A 12892-nucleotide genomic window follows, 5' to 3' on the forward strand; every position below is an offset into this window, starting at 1 on the left:
CTTCCTCTTTTTCCTTTTTTTTTTTTTTTTTTTATTAACTAACTCAGCACTTACTTATGTGCATCATTCATTGTGTTGGAGTTACTTGGAAAACAAGAAAATGCAAACTCTTAAGAGCCTTCCAATCAAGATTCTATTTGAATAATGAAGCATACTTACATGAAAAAATAAATGTAACACAAGGAGCAGTACGGTTCTTACAATGTAAAACAGTGTTTTCCAAGCCATAGGTTTCTAGTCATCTTTTGGTGGTCATAAAATAAATTTATTGGAGCAGGACCACACTTTACCAAACAATAAACAGATAATAAATAAATAGGAGAAAGTGGCCAAAAAAAAGTGTATTACATGTAATAAAATATATTTATTTCATAAAAATTTTGGAGGACAGATGTATGTCTGCACTATATGCCAAAGTAAAATGTATGTCTTACTATGAGATGAGGTTTAAAAGGTCTTTGAAAGACACTATTCAGAGTAGTTTAGAAAGACTGATTATTTTAACCTGAGTAAGTCAAGGAGGACAGGCTTCCTGATTCTGAAAGTACTTGAAGGAGGCTTATAGTTGTGAGATGACATTTCAAATGAAAGCTACCCAAAAAATTTTGAAACTGTGAAGTAAGTTATAACCATAATAGAAAGTAAACCTTACAGAACCAGCTTAATCTTTAACGAATAACCAGCGTATGACCAATTATGCTTCCAGAATCTTCTAGGAAACCTGTGACCAATACACCATAAATTCTAGATCTCGCAATTTGGAATCACTCTTTATCTCTGATCTCACAAGAGGAACTTTTTTAAAAGAGTTGTTCCTGTGAGGTATACCACATCTAGAAGAGTGATTGAAACTATTCTTCTAATTGTTTGCTCCAAATATTTACGTGTTTAAGATACTGAAAGTTTTTTAAAAACGTGAAAAGCCTAAAGATAATTAGCCAAGTCAGTAAATTGAAAGTGATGCGCCCCACCCCACCCCCACCACTATATTAGATTCACTTGTGACTTCTATTGGAGCGTGGATTTTCTGAGCTCTACTGGTCATTTGATTGCCCCCCCCCAAAAAAAATTCAAGGACTCAGGACAACTGATTTTTTTTTTTTTTAGATGCAAAAGAAGGAAATAAAGGGAATAAAAGCAGTCAGGGTAGCCTCTAGAGAAGGGAAGCTGTTGTTGCAGGAATCTTGCAAGTTAATGAGAATTCACCCGGGACTCCAGAGCCACGGAGAGAGGGGAGAAAGGAGGAGATGGGGAGGGGGGTGGATAAAAACTCTTCCTTTGCAGCTGGCCCTCTCCCTCATTTGTTGCTCCAATAAGCAGTAATTAGGTCCTGAGCTAATGGTGTCAGCTGATCTGCTGTTTTTAGGCTAGACCCAGAGGAATCTCCATGGAAACCCGGCTGGAGTCGTCCCCCCACCTGGATGCTGAGTGCTCCTTTCCGCCACCTGGCTGCCGCCGGGCCCGCTGCTACCTCCTCCTGCCTCTAACCTGCAGCCTGCAGCATGCGCACTGCCCCCGGGATCCCTAAATGGGACAATTCTGCCCGTGACGTCAGCGCCCAGCCGTCTCCACAGAAACTTTTGTCCCATTGGCCAATCAGAGAGCTTGGAAGGGGCCGGGGAAGGGGGGGCGGGAGGAGAGGGGAGTGGGAGGGGTGGGGGTGAGGGGAGAGGCGAGAGGTTTAGTGTGTGGAGCTGCTCGCGCTCCGCCCGGGCTGTCAGTCCCGGCTCCAGCCGCCGCGAGACCTTCCCGGAGACGCGCGCACACACAGCGCACCCCCTGCACACCCTCGCCCCCTTGCTCACACACACGCACGCACTCAGGCTGGCGGAGCAGGAGCCTCTGACCATTTTGCAAGTGCCGGGACCAGCTGCGGCGCAGTGGGTACAAACACTCCGCCTTCCCAGTCGGGGCTTTCGTCTCGGAGACGACGGCGAGGAAACGAGGTGGGCTAGGACGCGGACCTGGCGCCGGCACTGGTCTGGCCGCTTTCCTGGGCAGAGCCGCCTCCCGGGACGGGCGCGGGCCTCCGCAGAGAGTAGAATAAAGAGGAGCGGCCGCAATCGCAGCGCGAGGAGGATGGGAACTCCCCTGTTTCCAGCTCTGTAACAAACGGATGGAAATCCTGAATGGAGGAACTGCTGATTTCATTTGCTTGAGAAATCGTCCAGAGGAACTCATATTTGGCTACTCTCAGCAGTGGAGGGGGTGTCCATGACGTGGCAGGGGGAAGACAGACATCTGAAACCTCCCGTGTGAACTGCAAACTGTAACCAAGCAAGGGGAAAATGATACCTCGCTGTATTTTTATTTCATGCACAGGGTTTTAAGCATCTGTGTCATAAACTTACTTCTATGCCTTGCACCCAGTTCAGCAGAGACCAGAGGAGTCCTGTCTGGGGACCCCGTCATTATCCGGGAGACCCGCTGCCAGTGGCCTGCCTTCGTTTACCCACATACCCCCTGGAACGGATATCTGTTTGGGGGTACCACAGTGTATCCTACAGAACTATGGCTAAATCTCCGTGAATGCTTTGCTAATTCTGGGACTTAACTCCTGGAACCTACCTACGGGGCTGGATTTTAGCTTAAATACAGCAGAAGAAATGACATTTTAAGCCATTTTTTTAAAACCTTAATTATTTTTTCCTGTGTAGCAGGATTTGATAGGTTTAACAACATGACAGGTAAGAACTTTCTCTCTTTCTAGTCCCTGAACGCCCCACGCAGGGAAGGCCGAAGCAGAACAGGACCCTGGAGGAAGGAGAGCCCGGGGACCTGAGCGCCCTTCCGGCTCCTAGGCGTTCGGCTGGGCAGCTGCTTTTGAGAGGCTCCTGGACCGTGGGGTCAGAGGCTGGGGAAGCTTCTGGGGCACGCGCGGGGAGGCGGCGCTGCGCTCCACCTGCCTGTCCCGGACACAGCCTTGGGCGAGGCGTCGAGGGACCACCCCAAGTCAATATTGGGATTTTTAATAAACCAAGGAATGGGATTTTAATTATTCAAAACCCAACTCCTTTGGGCCAGATGCTGTTAGGATGGTCCTACTCACACAATATTAAAGAGACCCATCACTAAGAGGACGAGAAAAGCGTCTAAGACATCCCTTACAATTACGAATGAACCCAGAGACTCGGTGTAGTAGCACAGGGCATTGATCGCTCGTGCCCAACCGGACCCTCCTCCCCTCTCCCCATTCCTCCCCCCACCCAAGGCAGGCTCCGGCGGCAGCCGGGACCTCGCATCCCTACTTCGTGGCCTGGGCTGCATTTTTCATGAGCCCCGGGTGAACAGGTGCGAAGTGCGCTAGGAGCATCCGGCCAGTGGCCGGGAGCCGGGAACATGGAGAGCGAGCGCGACATGTACCGCCAGTTCCAGGACTGGTGCCTCAGGACTTACGGGGACTCAGGCAAGACCAAGACGGTGACCCGTAAAAAATACGAGCGGATCGTCCAGCTCCTCAACGGCTGCGAGTCGAGCTCCACGGACAACGCCAAATTTAAATTCTGGGTCAAATCGAAGGGTTTCCAGCTGGGCCAGCCGGACGAGGTCCGCGGGGGCGGCGGCGGCGCCAAGCAAGTGCTCTACGTGCCGGTCAAGACCACGGTGAGTGACTCGCCTTCTTCTGTTATTTGTCTGCCCGAGCAGCCCGGTGGGGAGGGGAGAGAGGGGGGAGAAGGGGGGGGGGCGGTGAGCCACCGTTGGCTCGTGTGCCCCCCACCCTGCTCAGCCCCCTCCCCGAGTCGTCCCCACTCTCGTGAGCCAGGCGCGTTCCCCCCAACGTGGAATCTTTGTGGTTCTTTATTTTAAAGCGGCAGCGCACCTCCAGAGCGCACTGCCCTCCTTGCCTCCTGGCTCCCGGGCCCGCTGCTGGAGCTTCCATCCCCGGGTCCCGCGTCCTCGGGCTGGGCCATTGTCCCACGTCCTTCGCTGGGCGCCTGGCGCGTGTCCCGCCTTCGCCACCGCGCATAAAGGCCACGCTGGAACCCCAGCCGCACGCTTGGATAATAGACGATTCTGATCGATAGTCTAGTGTCTCCTTATTGGCACAAAGCCCGAATGTGGCGCTAGTGGTGGATGTGGGGGCTCCCCCCCTCCTCCACGAACACTATCAGGTTTTATTGTTAGATTGCCGCCCGGGAGACACCGGCTGCCAATTGCCTTAATCACTCCCAGAGATCTTGCCACGACTACTTAGGTTGTAGATAAGATCCTGGAGATTCCTCCTCCTCGTCCCCCCCGTTCCTTTCCTCACTTCCCCCTTTCACAAATAAAGCCGCCGGAGCTGAATGATGAACAACAAAGAGAGATGGGTTTGGGCACAGTCAAGTGGTGTGTATTTGTTCCTCATTCTGGGACGTTTCTAGTCTCATGGCCACAAAGCTCTAAGCCCAGGCGCTGAAAGCTGCTGGCGTTGGGAGCTCAGTGTATCTCAGCCTCACTCGGCAGAAGCCTGTGAGGTTGGGGAGCGGCAGCGGCGTCAATTTCCTTTTTAAGGAGATGGGAGCTGTGGGCTACAAGTAGGATTGCAGATCAGATTCTTAAGACCGCTTTTTCCATCATGCTAGGTGGGTACTCGCCTGGAGTAGGGGTGGGGGAGGGTAACTGGCATCCTGTGTATTTTTGCCTTGCTTTGGGGTTTCTTGAGCATTTGCTCCTTTTCCCTCCCTCCCTTACTGGCAACTGTTTCCCGTGCAACATTCCTGGAGGATGCTAGAAAGGAGATGCCTTGAAAGCTGTTCTTCTATCTCAAACGGAGGTATATTAAATTGGAAATCTGTGCATGAAAGGTTTTTCAAAGGATTATTTGTAGGGCTCTTTTATGTTTAGAAAGCAGTTTATGATTTCCTGAGATTAATTAGGGATAGTTGTTTGAAGGAAGTATATTTCTCTTGAAATTTATATCGGAAAGGGTAAATAGAAATAAAGGCAAAATAGAAACACGCATAAAAGTTCTACTGTTTTTTTAAAAAATGTACAGTTGTTGGCAGGTTTCTAGGAGGTAGATCTGTAAAGGCAGCCTTCTCCTTTAATGTGTGGCATTGCTAAGACAATGGTGAGATTGCCTTAATAAATGAGAACTAGATGGGCATGGATTAGAACTGAGGTTTGCATCTGGATGAGCCCGAAGTCTGTCATAGAGAATGAAGTACTTCGAGTCATTTGTATTTGGAATAATATTAAGAACTTGATTTAAAAAAATAACTTACTGTTACACAAAGTAAATTAGAATTCAAAACGTGAATATATTTTCCTTTGGACAATACTGGCTAATGGATGAATAAAATAATCATTTAAGATATATTTACTGAAATATTATTTAATAAGATTGTAATATATATTTTTTAATTGCTAGCTGGGGAGGTTTTTTTTTTTAATTTTACACAGGCTCTGTTTATGTGTCAGATAGTTAATTTTGTATTGGTCGAATGAGTTTATACTTGCATGGATTGGGTTACATCCACTGTATAAACATGTGCCTTTTTAAAATGTTAATTACAAATTCTAACATAAATTCTGTAACAGACGTAGAGGCACTGAGATAAACATGGATGCCAGTAATTCAGACTAGCATTCACATGCTCAGATACCATATTTTCATTCGAAAATTAATGCAGAGTTGTTAAAGAATGGCTCCTGAGACATCTAATATAGAGTGACAACTCCAGGGTTAATAATAAAGTAACACGTGTTTCTCTTTTCGGTGAAGATGCCATATAGTTACAGGAGAATATGTCATCCTCAGGTGTTATTTTTGGAGAATGGTTTCCCGTGTAGTATTTAAGAGCGCTGATCTTCATTCACAGCTGTTTTGAATTGTTGAAGAGGTTTTTAATTCATGAACTCTTCTATTGCTCTTTATGAAATTTTTATGCGGCTCCTGACATAGAATTATAGGCTCCTCCTTCTCTGAGAGACAGCCAATCATCATTTCAATGAGTTAAGAAATACAGGATAAATGGGGATCTTTTATTTGTTTCCCCACATCTCAAAATATCTCTTCCTTAAAAATACATTGATTTTTTCTTTATGATGGTAGGAGCGCAGTCACTAGAGAGATAAAAATATATTTTCCTTGTAATTCAAAGGCATATACTGGTTAAAAGAAAGTACTGTATTTGAATGGTATTTTCAAGTAGACAATCATTCTAGCTTTTTGAGGTTTGAAGGTTCACGGATGGCTTTGCTGTCGCTGAGAAAGATTTGCACCTGATGTTGCAGTAACCCACTGCTGCTGATAATTAGACATCATTACCACTGCGAAAAGGGAAAGGGAGAAAGGGAGAGGACAGGCTGGGGCTAATTAACTACTTGTGTTTAATAAAAGAAAGGGAGACTGATGGCAACTGGGAGGTCGGATGAGAACAGAGCAGACGCATGCACAGACTTAACTGAAACAGGACTGTCTTTCTGTCTGAAAGAAGCTTGGTTCTACCTCTGCTTTTTCCAAAAGAATAGATGGAGCTGAGCAAATGCTTTTTCCCCTAAAGCCTAAATGCAGCCGACGATAAAATCAAGCATCAAACTGACTTAAAAGTGCAGAATATTGGAGAAGATAAATATGCCCTTTAATGTTTGTCCTGGCCATGCCTAAAGCTGAGGGACATATCTGTCACTGCCTAGATGACTGTGTGGCTGAGGAGATACTGTTTGGTCACCAAGCAATATCCTGCAACTCAGCCATCTTAGGTCTGGAGTGGGACCTCTGTGTGCACGCATGTACGTGGTTTGCTGAGCATCACCTCCAAGTTTTTTATCCCCGGGCTACCGCTGTTCTTTTTGTACGCGCTTTCATTAAAAGTGTCAGAAATTTAGAAGTATGAAATTAGGAGTAACTTAAATCAGTTCTGAAAACAATACAGCAAATGTCTGACATGGATTATAAAAAAATGTTTAACCATCAATGACCATTTTAAATTAGCATTGCTATGGTTACTGTATTTTACATCTTTGATAGTTCTAGTTTAGTCTGTCTTTAGGAGCTTTGCAACCTGATTGACGTTTTGTTTTCTGGCAATAATTAGTTGAAACATCACACTTAAAATTTAAACTACCAAACCACATTCTACCACCAGATATTATGAAAGGTAAACCTAGAAAATAAACAGAAAATTCATTACAACTTTCCGTCAGTAATATGATGACTGCATTATCATGTTATTTTTTTTAAAGTCCACTGCACCATATAAAACGTTGAGAAATTCAATAAACTCACATATTTATTTGTTTTTCAGTCTTAAGCAGACAAGGTAATAAATATCCAAACTGTAAAATCAAATAATGGGAGCAATGCCTTTCTTGACCTGTAGTTGTAGGAACAGACATTTGAGTCTAATTTTTACCATTTAGGTATATTTTTTTCCTTCTATTTATTCTACTAGGAAACATACGATGAATTTTTCCTCCAGAAAAGAAAATGCATTATCATCAGTTATGTCATTTAAAAATGATGATTTATTCAGTTCTGCAATCTGTAGCCTCAGATTTCATATTATTCTTTCTGTGTATACTGCTAATTGACTATCATACAGTGATTAGAATGAATATTCATGGACTAGTTCATAAACAGTTACTGGGCTTTGTTTTTATTTTTAGTCTCTGGCTGTGGTCTTTGGTAATTTTTTATAAATAATCATTTATAAGGAGTCTGTACATTTCACCTGACCTAACTCCATGGCTGAGGCACACATCACTCACTACATTGGGCCTTGATCCAGAATTCGCTGCAGAAATTCTAGAAAATGAAGCTGAGGGACATGCAAGCTATACGTGGTGATACTTTATAACTCTGACACTGAGACAAATCATAATAGTAGTCACTGAGATATAAGCAAATTTTTGCTTATCTCTTAAGACTTCCACAGTGGAAATTGCTACTGATAACCCTGCATTTTTTGCTTCGTTCAAGTATTTTGGGACATTCTATACCATGGGTCTTTGGGGTCAAACAGATTCTAAGTATGACTCTTAGCCTCGTGGCTTGTCAGCTGACTTTAGCGGTTCCTTGTGAGTTGTTGTCAGGAATAAATCCTCCATGGCAGGTCCCTAGCACAGTGCCTCTGTGAGGCTCTCAGGGAATGGTGGGTCCCTTTATTAGAGGCCAGTTGGCCATGAGTATTCAGGGACAAGAGGCTTGTAGAGATAATCCCTCTGAATTTTAGGAAGAAATCAGACCCTCTTAGTTTATGAAGACTATCCCTCTCTATTTCCTGAGATACCAATGTTTGACCTTTCCTTTGGTTCTTCTTCCTTGTCTTGCTAGTAACTACACAGGAGGTGAGGGCCAGGACTCCGTGTTCATATATATATATCTCTGTAAACCTTCTGAGCCAGCTGAGATTCTACTTGGCAGGATTGTAACTCTAGACTTTCTGCATAGGATAGAGGAAAAATGAAGAAGGAAATGCAGGGATGTGGCAGCAGAACTTCCAAAAGTTTCCATCTCCATGTCAAGGTCATAAAGACCTTTCATTAACAGCTGTTGCCTTTGCTAAGCCTTCTTATATCTAACTGGGAGAGACTGAAGTGATTCGAAGGTGCTTTAGGTTACGTTCATTTTCACAGTCCTGGGATATCAAGATAAAACTTCATGGACAGCAGTAGATGGCAGGAAACATGGTATCAGTTTGCGGGGTATCGATCTTAGAGCAAGATTTAAATCCTGGATTTGGCATTTACTGGAGCTGTGAGTTATGGAAAGTTTCTTAACTAAGGATGCAGTTTCCTCTTTGTAAATGTCCGTAATATTACTTGCCTAACTAGTTTTGGATAATAACAATCATAGTTCATCCTTCATAAGCATATAGCATATATAGCATATGCCTGGCACATAGTAAATTGTAAAAAAAAAAAAAAGAAACCATTTTAAGTATTGTAAATAAAGCAAGAATACCATGATGTAATTATAATTATGTATTATGAACTCAAAATCACCCTGGAGTTAAAATACAGGTATATGTATGCATTAATGTATTATTCACATACCTATTCTGCCTACGCCACTTTTAGAAAATAAAAATGACTTTGTTTTCTTAAAAGTGATGCATTCTTATTATTTCAAAAGTCTAAGTGAAAAGGAAAAAAATACTAAAAATTCATGCTAAATCTCTTGCCGGGATATGACCACCACCAGCTAATTATCAGCATCATTACAGATGTCCCTCCAAACACGTATACCAAAAGAATATTAGATATAATGATTGTTAGTCATACTGTATATGAACCAGCAGAAGTAATTTTCTGAAACTGGGATAATTATATGCTAATTTAAGTAAGAAGAATAAAATATAATATTACCAAAATGTAACAAAAGAAGAAATACAATTCAAAAAAAATTGCCAATAGATAAATGCTTCTTCAAAGAGGTATTTTTTCCTGAATTAATAGATAAGATTAAGAAAAACATTGAGAGTGAATTACATTTATTTTTTCAACTACAAATTTCAATTTTATACCATATAATTGACTTTCTCCAGTGGCAAGTAACAAATGTAGTTTCACTTCTCACCTCTTTGTTACTTATCTCCCTGTTTATATTAGATTGTAGTTATTATATTAGAGTTGTTATATATTTTATTGTATTATATTAATTATATAATTGTTTTTGTCAAGATTTTTTATGTTTATGTTTCAGTAGATAATTTGTTTCTTACAGCTATTTCTCCTTTGTTATATTTAAATGCTTATCCATTTTTTTTCACCTGGTTTTCTTTACTTCTAAATTCTTGATTTACCAGTTGATTAGCTGTAATTCCTGATCATCTTTTGTTCCATTTTTTCCTAAGGAAGAGTTCAAGAGTTCTGTTTTTTGAGGTTTGTAGGTAACTGAAAATATTTGTCCTTCGCCTTCATACCTAAGGACAGCTTAGCTAGGTATAATTTCTTTGTTTCAGTCTTTCTACCAGAACATCGTAGATATTGCATTAGCTCTGCTTAAAATTCTAAGGCCAACCTGTTTTTCCAAATTTCAAGGATTGTTTACTTATGTATCCTTGAAATTAAATAATTTCACCAAGATACATTATGAATTCCTTTCCTCACTCTTTATCCTGAACAATCGTACTCATATCCATGGCTTCACTTGTCTCTGGTGACTTACTGCACATCTTCTGGGGTTTTGATCTGTGTTTTCTATTAGATGATATCCCAAAGCACCTAAATGTGAACATATCCAAAAATGAATTTTTCATCTCTATTCCTCCATTCTAGGTCCTCCAAAGTTACTTCTTTCTTACAAAAAATATTTTTAAGTTTTCTTTCTCCATGGATAGAAACAAAGTTGCTCTCTTATCCAAGCCAAAAATCTGAGTGAGATGCTTGATTTCTCCCTTTTCTTGCTTCCTTATAGTCAATACTTGACAGAGTACTGTTTTTTAATTGAAATATAGTTGACTTGCAATGTTGTATTAGTTTCCAGTGTACAGTATAATGATTCAATTGTGTGTATATATTTGTTTTCATATCCTTTTTTATTATAGGTTATTGTAAGGTATTGAATGTAGTTCCCTGTGCTATACATTAGAACCTTGTTGTTTATTTTTACATTTGTAGTTTGTATCTGCTAGTCCTAAACTTCTAATTTATCCCTCCCCATGCTCTTTCCCCTTTGGGAACCATAAATTTGTTTTCTATGCCCGTGAGTCTGTTTCTGTTTTGTAAATAAGTTTATTTGTGTCAGGTTTTTTAGATTCAACATATATGTGATATCATATGATATCTGTCTTTGTCTGACTTCATTTAGTATGGTAATTTCTAGGTCCATGTTGCTGCATATGGCATTATTTCATTCTTTTTATGGCTGAATAGTATTCCATTGCATAGATATACCACTACTTCTGTATCCAGTCATCTGTCAATAGACATTTAGGTTGTTTCCATGTCTTGGCTATTGTAAATAGTGCTGCTGTGAACATTAGGATACACGTATCTTTTCAAATTTAGAGTTTTCTCCAGATTATACCCAAGAGTGGGATTGCTGGATCATATGGTAACTCTATTTTTAGTTACTTAAGGAATCTCCATACTGTTTTCCATAGTGGCTATACCAAAACACATTCCTACCAACCGTGTAGGACGGTTTCCTTTTCTCCACACCCAACAGCGTATGGTTGATTCTACCAACTTACTATCACTTGACTCTACCATGTTCTTATCATACCACATTATGTAATATGCCTATGGCTTGATGATTTGGTAATTTTTCCAAAACCTGTTTTGAAGGAAGGGAGTTAATCTCCGTGCCTTCCGTAATGTGTAGTATATCATTGGTGCTCAGTATTACTGGAATGAATGAAAATTACTTCCCAGCCTCATACCACAGATGGGACCTTCTTAACTTACCACTGCACTAGTTACATAGTCATATTAGGTACTCTTTTAAAAATTCTATTTATTTATGTATTTAAATTGTGGTTTAAAAAACCACCACATAACATATAATTTACCATCTTAACCATTTTTGAATGTATAATGTAATAGTATTAAGTACATGTACATCATTGTGCAATAGATCTCCAAAACTGAAACTCTACACCCAATAAACAACAATTCCTCTTTTTCCCTTTGCTCTAGTCCCTGGTAACCAGGATTCTACTTTCCGAACTACTGCTACTTTAGATACCTCATATAAGGGGAATTACACTGTTTGTCTTTTTATGATTGATTATCTCACTTAACGTCCTCAAGATTCATCCATGTTCTATAGTGTGTGACGGGATTTCCTTCCTTTTAAAGGCTGTATGTATTTACCACATTTTGCTTATTCATCTGTCAATGGACATTGGGGTTGCTTCTACCTTTGGCTGTTTTGAATAGTGCTGCTATGAATATGGGTGTGTGAACGGTGTCCCTTTAAGACCCTGCTTTTGGGGAAGCTCGCAGGAATTTTTCTCATATATTTAATGTGGGAACCTGCTTGAGCTCTTGGAGGTAAATCTCAACAGTATTTTGGGAGTCCCCCATGACTTGGTCACCTTGAAGTTTTTAAGCATCAGGGTCTCCACACTGAGCCTCCAGCAGTTCGTTAATTACAGTTCATTAATTACAATTTTCCTACCCGGGCACTGGTTCCTGCTCTCTCTTCTCCTGTGTCTCTGCTCTGCAGATTGATTGAGGCCAGGGGAATTAAGTTTTTTTTTAAAGACCCTGCTTTCAATTCTTTTGGATGTATACCCACAAATGGGATTGCTGGATCACATAGTAGTCCTGTTTTTACATTTTTGAGGAACCACCATACTGTTTTCCTTAGCATTGCGCCCATCTTACAGTCCCACCAACAGTGCATAAGGGTGGGCTCTTTATCAGGCTGAGAAACTGATGACTTTGCTGGTCATCTAGAGCTCTTTAGTGAGCAGATTTCTTCTTTAGGCAATAGCAAGTATTGAATATAACACGATAATAATGCCTCACATTTATCAAGTTCTTACTGTAGGTTAAGGATTGGGCCAATAACTTTAAACAAAATGTCCCCTTTAATGTTCACAATAGTCCTATGATATGAACACTTTATTACATACTTGAGAAAATGGTGATTTAAGTTAACTTTCTAAGGTCACAAAGCTTCTAAGTTTTAGTGTTGGGATGAGAAATCATTTGAATTGGATTCCAAAGTCCTTTCTTTGGTCTCCAAACTTTTAAAATAATGCACTCCAATTATTTTTTAAAAATTGAACATTCCCCCAATATGTGTATTTTTATAAATTACATATACTTCTGTATCAATACTTCACACATTATAACACATATTCAAAATATAAATGTATAGGGCTGATACTAAAATATATAAGAACAAATTTTAATATTCTTCATCTCAGTAGGTCATCTCATGCATTGCCTGGGGTGTGCATATACCAATTTGGAGACAATTACTCTAATCTATGGTACAATATTGCCTCAT

At 41.0% G+C, this 12892-nt stretch overlaps 1 protein-coding gene across 6 annotated transcripts in view; it reads left to right on the forward strand.

The window, feature by feature from the left end:
• The first annotated feature begins 2238 nt into the window (after window positions 1-2238).
• The window catches only part of NOL4 (nucleolar protein 4), a 239867-nt gene continuing 229213 nt past the window's right edge, over window positions 2239-12892 (forward strand). For 5 of the 6 annotated variants that reach the window (XM_064481518.1, XM_031438989.2, XM_031438990.2 and 2 more), the window contains exon 1: window positions 2239-3603. In XM_064481518.1, coding sequence (XP_064337588.1) covers window positions 3340-3603 — 264 coding nt within the window. In that variant the 5' untranslated portion in view covers window positions 2239-3339. Of the gene's footprint in view, window positions 3604-3844; window positions 4566-12892 lie in introns of those variants that run through there. The other variant, XM_064481516.1, reaches the window with a different exon arrangement.

This window comes from Camelus dromedarius, chromosome 32 (assembly GCF_036321535.1).
Source record: "Camelus dromedarius isolate mCamDro1 chromosome 32, mCamDro1.pat, whole genome shotgun sequence".
In the NCBI taxonomy this organism is placed as follows: Eukaryota; Metazoa; Chordata; class Mammalia; order Artiodactyla; family Camelidae; genus Camelus; species Camelus dromedarius.